Source organism: Apteryx rowi, unplaced genomic scaffold (assembly GCF_003343035.1).
Source record: "Apteryx rowi isolate R43461 unplaced genomic scaffold, aptRow1 scaffold_79, whole genome shotgun sequence".
Lineage (NCBI taxonomy): Eukaryota > Metazoa > Chordata > Aves > Apterygiformes > Apterygidae > Apteryx > Apteryx rowi.
The window spans coordinates 973,556-987,160 of record NW_020451082.1 but is presented as its reverse complement, the minus strand read 5'-3'; the positions used below and the strand labels follow the sequence as shown (position 1 = coordinate 987,160).

Here is a 13,605-nt window from a genome sequence, read left to right as displayed (position 1 = left end):
GTGGAACAAGGAACAAGCTCCTGTGACCAGTCTCCCCAACTCCCATGCAGGGCTATCCGAAATCTCGGCTTTGACCATAGTCGCTTTCAATCGCCAAACGTACGTAGTACGCCAGAGAAAGCAAAAGAATGCAAGACTGTTAGACCAGACAGAATATAGGCAACAGCAAACGGTACAGATTATCTCTAGCTACTTCTCTAATGGATTTCAGATCATTTTTATTCTCTAACACTGAGAAACAGATTATTTTGTGTGCCTTTACAGATCCTTATGTGCTAGAACTTGTCTCTCATTCAGAACTTTTTGTCAGTCTCTTTTTTAATGCAACTTGATTGCGTTGATTGGCAGTACAAGTGAAAATACCCTTTACCAAGCTGAAATACATTTTTCAAAAACTTGATTAAGTAGCAAGTATACTACTAGTGTGGAAACATCTTCATCTATGTGTGAGAGGAAGGAGGTTACAAATGTGATTTTCTGAAGTCTTAATTAATGCTTTTGTAGCTCCATAATTAGAAGGGAAAAGTGAGCTAAGCAAGATTTCCAGAGGCAAGACAGACATGGGGTTTTAATACAGAAGTTTATTTTTACAGCAAAGAAAAAGCCTTTATAGATTTCATCAAGTTTTAAAATGCACTTAGCCCTCCTCAGCATTTGTGATCTATTGCTGTACATGGAGGGGGAGAAAAAGATTTTCCAATAACATTGTTACTAGCCACATTTGGATCATAGTAGCTCTACCTACTTATGCCATCTGGACTGTTGCACCTTTTCTTCTTCTTCAGTCATTAAACCTATAAATAAAGGATTTTATTGTTAGTTTTGTTTCAAACAGCCAAATCTTGTCTAGTTTGTTTTGTTAAGATATTTTAGATCTATTACAACACAAAAAATGAAACAATAACTTTTATATATGAATTAACAGGGGTTCTTTTCCCACAGATCATATCCAAAATCAAGGTAAATAAATGTAACAAATATCTATACTAATATCACAAACATTCTCCTAGGGCCTCAAAACAATTTACATTTCTCAGCAGGTTCTAAGATGACTGAAAGTTTCTTTAMATTGAAAGAAACCACATAGACACTCTTATAAGTTGGTAAGTGGAAATGAACTATCTAGTTGGAATGATCCAAACATTCAACCTAAGATATCGCAACTCTGATTTTCAAAGACAAGAAACATTAAAACATTATCAGTCCCTTTTTGAAAGTCAGATCCAAAAGGGACTGAGAAGCATCCCAGGCAAATCAGACTGGAATGACTGAAGAAAAAAAATACTCTTCAGTATTTACTTACCACCACACTGTTGAGAGCTACTGTTCCCTTAGCTGGGATTTTAAATAATTAAAGAGGCCATAGTAAAATATTCACTGCAGAAATGACTGTACTGGTTTGAAAGGTTGCTACCCCTACAGCTGTTTGTTCACACACTTCCGCGGAAGGTTCCCACCCACGGAGCAGAGCTGGCAGGACAGCAGGTGAGAGCTCCCCTCGCCTCCGCCAGGGCAAAGGCGGATAGAGTGACATCAACTCTGTAGCACACGGCAGAAGAAATTCTGCCCTGCCAATTTTTTGAAACGAAATAGCAAAACACACAATTTAGGGTACAGCAACCAAAGAGCATTATTTTTAATATCAAGAAAAAAATATTTCTGTGCTGGATGAGTCAAGCCTTTATGGCTTAACCCAGCTGAAATTAAAGCAGGCAGCAAACTGCTATACTCTGCAACCAATGCAAACACAAAATCAATTTCACAAATTATTTCTTAGCATTGTAGTTGTACCAAGCAGGAGATTGAGAAAAAGCTTATTTTAATTAAAAACTTTATTTTTCATTACAATTCACAGTTTATACGTGGTGAGAAGAATTCTCACCACGTGGACATTCAGAACACTGTGCTGGGGAGACAAGGGTCTTTTATAAGAGCATTTGCTCCGTGCTGTTTTATGGAACTTTCTTCATTTTAAAAGCGTACTCTCTGTAAATGTTAATTGACTGATATTTACACTGAATTGACTGAATTTACATATTAACTTATATTTATTAGAAAACAAGCTAAGCATCCAAAAACATTAACATTCATATCTTGCATGTTATCTAATGGTCAGAGATGCTGTAGATTTGCCACTTGAATCATGCCCAATCAGCAAAGTCTCATTCTTCTTTAATTTACACAGAGCCTAAATTATTCTTTAAGGCCTGTTCTATTCATTTTATGTACAGCCAGGTTACAATAGACTAACATAAGAAAAAAATGTAAAAAGACAAAATTATCCATTCCATCCTGTGTTTCTTCTGAATCTCACATATACCTATAAGCAAAACAGGACACAAAATTATAGTCAATGTGTTTTCTTAAAACCAATAAAGAAAACCCATGGTACAGTTTAGACCTGCTTATCATCAGCCTATCCTGTCTGAACAATCATCAGTATTCAGATTGTGCTATTTATCAGCTCTCCTCCATGCCTGCACTTGTATTCAGGCACGTCTGTCTTTGAAGTGTACAAAGTCACAGTGATACCAGTTGCAATTGCATTCCCACATTAGTCACAGCTCCAGCATAGGCAGCCACTGTGCAGCGGGACATTCAGGAAAGCACTCAAGCAGGATCCCTGCGTAAAATAGCATATGGCGTCTGGTGTGACTGGACTGAAAGAGGAACTTAAGAATCCCTTTCATAGAGCAAATGTCTGGCAGAAGGCTTATGCTCATGACAAACTACTGTATTTTTCTGCCTTGTTTTCTGAGTATGGTTATCAGAATGCACCAACTAAAACCCTCTCCTGCCTATCCTCATAATGGTAATTTTTATTTGTTCTTGTCATCTACCAAATAATTTAGTGCTAGATAAGCTGCAGATTTTTTTTTTGGTACATCTGATGCAGAGAAAAAAACTGCTGAACACTGCTTGAAAAATACAACCTGAAGTGGGTCTGCAAATTCTACAAGTCAGTGTGAACAAGTATCAGCTGGACCTGAGTAAAACAAATGCTTCTGGGGGATATTTTCACAACTTTTGAAACTGCAGTGCCTTTAAATTTAGAGCTAAGGACATTGATTTGATGATTGTTGAGTTCTGGCATTCATTCATGCTGCTTGGTATCTTCACTACAGACACCTTTAAAACACCATCGTTTCAAGAAGAATGAAAGCTCAAATGAAATACATTACTCATGCAAAAAAACAAACAAACAAAAACCATATAGGAATTGTAGAGGTTCTGGTTCTTCAAAAGATAAGGCACTGACAAAAATTTCTTAGGTAAAAGGCTGCATAAGAATTTCTTGCCATTTACAAATGTGTTGTAGTCCATAAATGGTCCATTCCTAGGCTCAGTAAGGTAGACCCTGAAATTTTAAGGACTGATCCCTCAAAGCTACATTGTTACCATAACACCTGTGATTCATTCTTGAGGCCATATGGCACATTAGGAGAAATGAAAAACAGTCTGGGCAGATAAAGGCAGAAGACGTTGCTTGTTCCAGCATCTTTCAATAACAGAAGCGCCATTCATCTTGAGTCTTTGAAGAGATGTGATGGTAACTCTGGACTGCAGTTTCTGTGGAACTCATGCACACATATAAAATGCTATTAGCATTGATCATTGACGGGGTGGAGAAAAAAAGGTATATGGCTAGTCTAAGCCAAGAGCTTCTCAAGGACTGTGATCCCAAGTCACAACTACTTAATATTTTCAATAACAGCTATCTCTTCTGCTGCACAGTGAGGTGTCAAACCATTCATATAAATGCTGTCTGTCTTTGTTAGAGCTGGCAAGATGTCCTTCTCACTGGTTAGATGGTTGACTGACAGGGTTCTCTTGCAAGGAGTCAGGTCTTGATTGTGGTTGACTGCCAGTTCTGCAGAGAGCTTTCTTTTGATGGAGGTAGCCCGCTGAAACTTGTCGTAGATCTCCACACTTAGACGCCTTCGTGTTTCTTTGAACTCTGCTGTGACGTTGGCCGTCCATTCTGCAGCATGGGCTCTGAATTCCCCTACCTGCAGCAAGAATGAGAAAAAAGAAACATAACATGCCTGAGGCCTTTAAAGGCTGTCTAGGCTCGAGAGCCCAGTGAGGAAGCAGTGTGGCTTTGGGCTGGCAAAGAGCTGCTGCTGGCACAGATTTCTCATGCCTCAGACTCAATGTTTTATCAATAAATAACCAAACTGGTGTCCAAGAGGAAGAAATGTCACACTAGTAAGAGTTTACAATGATTCTAAAAACAGAAGAAAAACATTTTCTGCTAGAAGTTGGGGGGAGTTTTTTGAATTAGAGGCAGTCACCAATACAGGGAAGCTCCAGTAAAGAACAGAGCCCCGACAGCTGCAACGCACCCAGCTGGTCAGGGGATGCTGGAATCCCAGCAATCCAGGCTGTGTTATGTATTGTTACTAGGGTGCAGGGTTATTTATGAGCACTTTCACTGTCTGTGGAAAGATCCCTATGAGACTTGGCAGCAAATTTCTAAATTTAGACAGAAAAGCCTTTTTAAAGGAAAATGTCAGCTGCTTGTATTCTCTTTCTTGTGCTTTTTCAAACCTAGCACCAATGCAGTAACAGGTTCAGTCATGTCAGCAACACGTCTGCTTGTCACCCTGACTCCACTGAAGTGATATATCAAAAAGCAACATGAACATAACTGCAGTGGGGGGTTCCTTGAGCTGCTACCAATTATACCCAAGGAAATGCAGCCTGCCTGTCAGAGCACCAGGCTGCTGCACAATTATCATACAGCTGTAGGGTGAGTTTTCGCTTTTTATATGCAGATCTCCAGTCAGACCTGCTGCAAGGTGCCAGCTTCCACTATCACTACTATTTCATAAGTGTGTGTAAATCCCCACTGTCCAGTTAGTTCCTGTTCTCTAACTCTGCATGTCTTTGCCAACAACCTAGAGGCAGATCCACCTTCATTTAGAGTAAAACTACCATAGTTTTTACCCTTTAAGCTTTCTTTCCACTCTGTTTCAGTATCAGCAAAGCTGAAACATCCTATGAGCCCACCCTATGAGGGTAAGGAAGGYAGCTGCTGGCACAGAAACCCAAATTATCCTTATTTTTGAGAGATACTGTATGAGGTAGACTTGGCAGCTTACCCATATAACAGGGATCAACTATGGACTTGTAATTTGTGTGTTATATATTTGCTCTTCTATTTTGAGCCAACAGACCACTGTTAATATCATTAACTAAATAAATTATATAAGGCATATTAAAGGAGGCATCTTCGGAGGAGATAATCCCATTTTAAGTGCAAAGGAAATATTTTCAGTTTTTTTATCTTTAAATCTCTGCTTTGTAGGCAGCTTAACAGTTGAAAGGTTTAGCAAGGCAAAGATAGACTGCTGATAAATGTAACTCCAAAGTGAAGCATTTCAGAAGAATTAACCCAATTAAATAAATTAGTCTAATTGGTACTGCTCAGTCCAAAATTTCAATCATTGGCAAGCAAGCTAGGAATCAGTGAGCACAGAAATCAAATAAAAATTAACACAAAGAAATATGGGGGCAAAGCATTAGAGACAAGTGGCCACAGGCTTATTTATGCTTTGCAGTGCAGTGGAAAACAGGAACATAATGAAAGTAAAAAATGATCAGCCTGCCAAGGAGTGTCAGGGTTTCAGGAAAACTTTCCCCCTCCCAGAAAGAAACCAAAAAGCTCTCTTTACCCAGGGGTCATTTTATTACATTTGTCTCAGCTTCACTGAATTATACAGATGACTAATGTGGACCCATTATGTATATTTTTGAAAACAAGAATTATTTTCTGTAATACACAGAGGACTCGCCTAGCTGAATGATTATTAGTATTTAAATTGTGCAATTTGGATCAGACATACTGCACTTCAGATCTGAAAATAATAAAATCTGTACTGCTGAAACATTTCAGCTGTTACAATATTTTTATTTGTAGTAAACAAGTAATAAAAATACGACAGGCAGTATCAAGACATGCCCTGGGGCAGTTCTGTCCTGCTCCAAAGCTTTACCAAAGGCAGCAGGCAGCTCAAGTTCTGGGTCATACTACTGTCGGGGGGGCAAAGAGACAGTAAAAGAGTTCCTATTTTACCCCACACATTTGTACCCTTCATCAGCTGTGTAAGCTTTCATCAGTTCACTTATTTCACTCAGCAATGGCATTGCATATAGTCACATTCAAGGGATGTTATCAAACTTGTAGTTTTAAAATTGTGCCTTGGCAGGCACAATTCAGGCTACTGAAAATCACAACCAATCTTGAACCATCTCCCCATATCCTTTTTAACCTTCCTTTTACTGGAAGTTTCAGTTCCCATTTCCCTTGTGTTTTCTCAGCTAAGAAAAAACACCTGGTCATGCTCCTGGCAAAAGCAAGTATATTTAACCCCAGTGACATGCTCAGAATTGCCTGGACAATCTACCTCGCTACATGTTGATGATGGCGCTGTCTTGCACAGGGCAAGCTGCTATATTTTAACTCTTACACATGTAAGTTATTTGGGAGGATTTTTACATTGCAGTTGTTAGGATATCTGATTACTATGTTTTAACTAGATTTCTTTTGGGAAGCAAGATGCAGCTAGCTGAAGATCACTAAATATGCCTTTTGGAGACAGGTTCATGTTCCAGTTAAGGTGATACAGAACATGAACATGGTGGTCTTAATACTCTCTGCCCGTATATCTGAGCTAACATACAGCTTGGCACAATTTTAGTTTCRTATTAAAATCAGAGAAAAAAATTGAAAAATGCAGTGCTATTGCTAGGCAAAATTGAAATGCATTAGCAGTTAAACAGGGGTAATTGGCACAGCAGGAAAGCTATAAGTTCAGTGCTGTGTGAACTATGCATGCCCCAAATTACTGCTTTTAGCCCCTAGCTTTTGTGTGAACTTAAATGCACTCAAAAATGTTATCTTTTCAGAATAAAATTCTCTTAATTCCATTGCACTTACAGACTCAAATACAAAAGGTTATAGAAAAAGAAATGTGCAGTTTTTAGCTGCCAGAGTACATAAGCAACCTGCTCTTGTAATTTGATCCCTCCTTTATCCATAGGGACATTTCAGTATATGCTCAGGCTCTGTCTGTCCCTAAGGTATGGCATTTTTTCATATTGCATTATAGCTTCACTTCATTTGGGGGCTGATAGTCACAAAATATCTTATGCAAAGTGACTGAAATGCCAGTTGCCTATGCTGCTCAAAAAAATCTGAAGATAGACACCTACCATCACATTTGTTTACTTTTCTCAAATTCTCTTGTCTCATTATTTGTAGACTTTGTAGCTGCCATAACTGGGGGCAACATGATACAAGGATGAGGCCTCTTAGTCACAGAAATGATTGACAGGTGCTTTACCTAAGGCTGAATGACACAAAATATTTCTGAAGTAACAGGAAAAACATGCCACAGTGATAGCACAGGAGTCAGCCATATAATAAGTAGCACTAGTCTGGTGATGTTGCTCACTCCTTCCCTGCAGGAAACAGGAATACCACAAGTAATGGGGAGGCAGCATCTTTTCCAGTTCCAGGTTTGATTTCCTCTACATCAAAGTCTAAATTAGACTGCAATGTGTTTTGGCAGCTCCAGTGATTTCAGGGGCATATTAGCTCTAATAYGTTAGCATTATACTTTCAACATTAGCATCTAGTAACTTTATTAGATACTTAGGATGCAATATCCTAATGCCTTGCGAGTCCGGTCAGTGATCAAGGATGTAGGTTACAGAGACAGCAGCAAGTTGAGAACTTTTAAGGGCTAGGAATAACAAAAATCATGTAATATTTATTTTTTGTTCAGTTTAAGGCATGTTATCCTAGTTCTTTGTTTGGACTCTGCTGGCATGGGCCTTGGAAATGTCTGTTTTCACAAAAAGCCACAGTTCTGCAGGTCCCTCCATAAAGATTTCAATGACAAATTCTCAAGAAATATGCTAATGGTATAGATAACTCAGTATCCCACATTGCACACTTCACCAGGAAAGACTAGATACTTTTCTCTCAAAGAAACACCATTGGCTCAATTCATTGCCTAGTGCACGCTGCCTGGCCCCCAGCTACCACTGCAGACGAGCAAGCATTTCCCATACGTTCTGTGCTACATCTGACAGCTCCATGGGGATGTCTCAAATACAGCAGGACATCTCTAGTGACATCTCTAACTGTCTATATTTAGGCATCTCTGTCTACCTGTAGTAGAAATATCACATTTATTTTATTAGAGTATGATGAAAAATAGCTTCTGAACCATTTTGAAATGTGCCTAACAATAACAATTAAAGTCACTTTTTTTTTTTTAATTTTACATCAAAAGTGTAAACTTCCTGAACTTCCTGAATGATCAAATAGTTCCCAGGCTGTGCACATAGCTATCAATATCATATAAAGATAGACATGCAGAATTTGACAGGACTAAGAAAAAACATGGACCTTAAGCACCCATTTCCTTCACCTGCTCCTGCCAAAAAGCATCTGAATTAATATCTACCTAACATTGGTATGGGAGAAGCCTCTCTCAATCAGTATCACTGGTGAGACCAAAACCCTCTCCATCAATTTTCATCACCGCATTTTAGCTTTCTCACCGTCTTGCTAAGAACAGCACTTGGATAGAGGCCAATTGCCTAACCCAGAACACAGGCAAGTCCAAGGAGAAGCTACTGTTAAGAGAAACAAGTATCTGAAGATATTATCTCTCTGCACCTGCTTCATTCTTGACATTTTCTCTAATTCCTCATTTATGAGGAGTTTGGGGGCCTTTCTGAACACTCCTTTCACAACAGATACCTAAGTAACTACACCAAAAAACCGGCCATCATGCAGGAAGACCACTCATTCTGTTAAGTATGCTCTGGACAGCACAAGCCACATAGCAATAACATTTACATATGAGTAATCAGTGCTGAGAATTAAACCCCAACTGCTAGAACACTTATCCATCTGCTTAGCAGCACAGGTTATTGCGAGCACTGGGCCAGGATGTTCTCTTTCGGCTGGCTCCCCATATACGAAAATCAATTTAAAACCTTTGTGACATACACCACTGTCCGTCCGTGGAAGTCATCTTTTTTCAACAGAACCTCTAATAACACTTCAGTAAAACTGAAAACATGAAACTGATGAACACAAAGCTCTGAGCATAGGCAATGAAAAAGGTTTTAAAACTTCCTAACAGGAAAAAAAAAACAAGCATAAATAAGGACCTTCTTAAGTACACTGAAGTGAATACACACTTCTTTAACTTAACTTTCCTTAGCTTGGCCCTTCTCTCTCACAGTCACTTTTTAAAAATCCCAATATTACAGGATAACCAATCAATTTACTTCTGTTTACAGAGAGGGAAGATGGATATAATTGCTTGGAAGATCAGATATGCAACATGAAAGATATGATATGCTTGGGAGGAGGTACACCAATAACTGCCAGATAAGAAAGAAAATAGACATCATATGTCATGCAGGAAAATGAGAATAACATATTTCTAAATAATTTGTCTAGTTTCTCTTTGATAAGAGAAACTTTATGGTTCACCTTTACGATATTTTCTCTGGCATACAGGGCTCAGTCATTTTACAATGGCCCTAATGTTAGTGCAAAGCCAAAAAAATGGATTAAATAGCAAGCAGATGAGCTGGAAATATCTGACTGCCTTTTAGAAAATTAAACGTGGCCTTCTTTACAGATATTCTTAAAGCTCTACATGCCCCATAGTATATAATTTATAGCAATTGTCAGTAATGCATTCTCCAAAGTTTAGCAGTTTCATTTTTCCTCTCCAACGTACTTTTCTGTTACTTAAAAATAACACATCCAATTAATCTCTCCATGGTAYGCTACTCAAAGAGATAACTAGAAAGAGCATGCACATGTCACATTATCCAAGCAGCAGATCCTCTGCTGCTAACTAAGACATAACATTTTGTCTTAGTTTTCAAGAAACTCATCCAGTGTTCTCAGAAATTATCAGAAGATCTCCATTTAAAATTTGAAATAAAAGAATATGGGTACAGCTAAGGCTTGATGGATTTAACAATGCAATTGCTGGGTGGGTTGATTCTCCGCGMGGGCAGGAGGGTTTGTCTATCTGAAGTCTCACTCTCCTGCAGTTAYGGGCAAGCACATGCCATCTCTTCCTGCCCAAGCTATGCTAGCCACAAATTTACAGTAACTAGATTGGTTCTCTATCAGCTAGAGATTACCGGAGTACAGAAGAAGAAAAGGCAGGCTTCACAGACACTTTTATTGRAGCCCATGTATTTCCTGCATACTAAGAGGATCCTATTTATAGTCCCACTCCCAGCATTTGGCGCTCAGTATATCTGTAGTTATAGCATTATTATTGTAGTTATAGCATTATTAGAGAGTATCCAAACCCCCTACTGTGCTACAGCCTGTGAATACATACTTACAGAAGACAGTGCTCCATTGTCTTTAAAGGTAAAATAAGACAGTAGCAGAAGGCAACACAGAGAGGAAAGGCCACAGGCACTACTGAGATACTATGCTGAGCTTTTCTAGGAGCCTAACCACTATATTCTGTTCCTTCAGTCTTTCAGGACTTCAGCTCCGTAGCTGAGAGCTCTTCCACACTAGGTCTTTAAGCCACTGAACTTGACATTGAATGGTTCAGATAAAGCAACAACTGATCTCTCTTTGGGTTCCCCTGACTGGCAAATGTGTCCCTCTATCTTTAAGACAATTATCCCAGGGGAAAGGAATTTATTTTGCCAAACAGCCATCTCCTGGAGTAACATTTACATTGAGAGTAGTATTTTTGTAGCCATGGTGGTCAGCAGTGTTTTGGGAACAATGCTCTCCCATGGTAATTAGGTTATTCAGTCCTTTAATAAATAATGTTTGTTACTTCATTCCAGTGAGCAATAACTGTTTGGTTTCACCCACATAATTTCCATGAGCACATCAGATGCCCTGGATGAAAATCAACCACATTCTTCAACTGGAATGCACACAGCCCATGAATTTTGATTATTCTGGTGTGGAGGACCATCTATGCTGGCAGCTGTGGGAGTATGTTTTGTAGAGATGTGACAGATGGCAGATGTAGAGATGGCAGTTTCGCTATATCAGGGTCTGATTCAACAAAATAAAAGCAGGTAGCCTACAAAATTTTAAAAATTGCCTCTATAAAGACAGAGTGAAACATACTTACAGACACTGAAATTCTCTATTCTGTTTTACCTCTATTTTCCAGAAATATAAACACTCCTGTTCTAGTGTTAGGTATCTCCTAGGAACTACTCTTGAAAATTGCACAGACATGTCTTTGCAATCAGCTGCATGTGTATGCCTCAATACTGTACACAAACTATTGGCCTGATTTGCTTCTTCCCTAATGTTTGGCTTTATTGATAGCTTCAGAGGAAAACAAAAAAGGTGCTTACATTTTCCTGTCAAAATCAGTTGTTCTATTTAACCATTTTATCTACCTCAGAGAGCCATTCCAAACTCTCTTACAACCTGATGTGAGTAAATGACATCTATCTACCTGTATTAACCAGAAGAAACTGCTATACGGGTTTGCATAATGTTCTGTCAGTGGAGCTTAAGGTAATTCAGGAGAAAAACATGTATTTATTGTCAATACTATAGAGCCAATAACTTTGCTGCAGCCAGAAATGGCACATATTTTAAGAATTACACTAGAAGTATAATGAAACCCAAGGCACAAATAGTTGAAGGACATGCGTCTCAATTTCCTCCTACAGGAAAAAGACAATGACTGTTTTATGAACTCATTGGTCTTTTCTGCTTAAAGATATGCTAAAGAGAACAATTTAGAAAGACTTAATTTTGACACAGCATTGAGCAGAGAATGGTTATTGTAACCAAATGGACAAGTCCTAGTAAAAATTGTTTAATTCTTTGACTTTCCAATGTCAATATCTGGAGACATTTTTGTACAAAATATTAAGGCCCCATTTTAGTTGTTCTACACGAGTATTGCAACTCCACTGATCTCTTGAAAGAAAAGTATTCCAAATTTTCCTCAGTCCCTCTTATCTGTTATTGCGAAACAGTTTCCTCACTGTCAACACAGCCTCTTGAAGCTGCAAGGGTATTCTGCTGAACTGGCTTTGTCTGGGGACCCTTCCACAAGAAAGGTATCAAATACACACACAGTCATTATTAATAATGTGTTTTGGTATCTTTTCCTAACAATATTCAAGCTCTGAAATTAACTAGAAAAAAGTAAAGTCTTCAGGAATGTTAAAAGATGGAGATGTGGGCTGAACAAATTCCAGATTAAGTATCTTTTTGTCAATAGAATTAAATCACAGATAAATTTGCCTCAGTAACTTAAAGAACCGCTTACATCTTGTTCCAAAATAAATAAATAAATAAATAAAGCAAGATTCCCTAATGTTAGCCATGATAATGGCCATTCAGGGAATCTTCATGGGCAAATAACTCTGAGAAAAGTCATTGCTATAACTGAATTCACTTTGATCAGTTTCTGTCCTACTATGAAGTTTTAGTAATTTGCTTTGCCTTATTTTTGCAGATTCAATAGATCACCACCACTATCTGGTTATATGCAGAACCATAAGCCTGACCTGGAGACATTTTATCTCCACTGAACTGTCCAGTCAGCACGGTGAGGCAACTGGGAGCAATGTCAAAGAACAGGGCCAAGTGCCAGGGGCCAGCTGGCAGCACGCCAAGTGTGCTACCCACCTTCCCTTGGCAGGCACAGCAGGCAGGGCTGCCAATAGAGAGGGGAAAAAAGAAAGAAAAAAAAAAAGGGAAAAAAAAGGTATGTCTCTTGTAATCCCAGACCAGTAGGTATGAGCATCACTTGGGGACCTGGTACTTCCTATACAATAATAAAAGAGTTGTCTCTAAAGGGATTTAATATGCCCAGCTAAGAGATGGGGCATAAATAAAAATCACACCAAAATATTGTAGCTGTTATCTTTAAGTGTATGCGGTCAATCTGAAGCTAAAAAGTTAGGTAGGCATCATGTGTCCAGAGTACATAAAATTATGATGAAAGAAATCTCAAAAAGAAAAGTGCCAAAAAAAAAATTCAGCAGATTGGTTTTCCCGGGAATATCTGAACAGCATGTACTTTCATGTTCATTACTGCACTTAATACTAGAGTGTACTTGTAAAAGGGTGATCAATACAGAAACTCAGAATTATGGACTGTTGGTAGGGCAGAACCTAAAACAACACTAGTATAACTCACACTCGTGATTTTTTGTGAAGGGAAGAGATCAAATTTCATTCAAAATCAGTTTGGCCATTTCTCCCTTGTCTTTACACCAACGGCACTCTCTATATTTCTCAGAGACTTGCAAAAGTTAGGGAGGGACTATACCTTCCCATTTTGGTTTTGGTAGTAGCTTTGTGCTGTTTCTGGTCTAGTTTGACTAGAGACCTATGGCTGTATTTACTGTAGAAATATTTTATGAGCTGAGTAGTATTTTATATCTCTCCCCATCTGACAGAAATTCTTAGAAACAACCACCTTTTTGAATGGGATACTTCCTTCTCACATACACTTTTCTGTATATCTTGGATGGACTGGAAAAACTCTTAGCTAGGAGGTGGTGTCTTCAAACAGCTCTTTTGCCATTTTTTATAGCCCT

At 38.6% G+C, this 13,605-nt stretch overlaps 1 protein-coding gene across 1 annotated transcript in view; it reads right to left on the bottom strand.

The window, feature by feature from the left end:
* Positions 1-3,692: 3,692 nt before the first annotated feature.
* Positions 3,693-13,605, bottom strand: part of KCNK2 (potassium two pore domain channel subfamily K member 2) — a 108,934-nt gene continuing 99,021 nt past the window's right edge. Inside the window, exon 7 of the mRNA XM_026088852.1 lies at positions 3,693-4,010. Within this exon, the coding sequence (XP_025944637.1) occupies positions 3,693-4,010 (318 nt within the window). The remainder of the gene's footprint in view (positions 4,011-13,605) is intronic.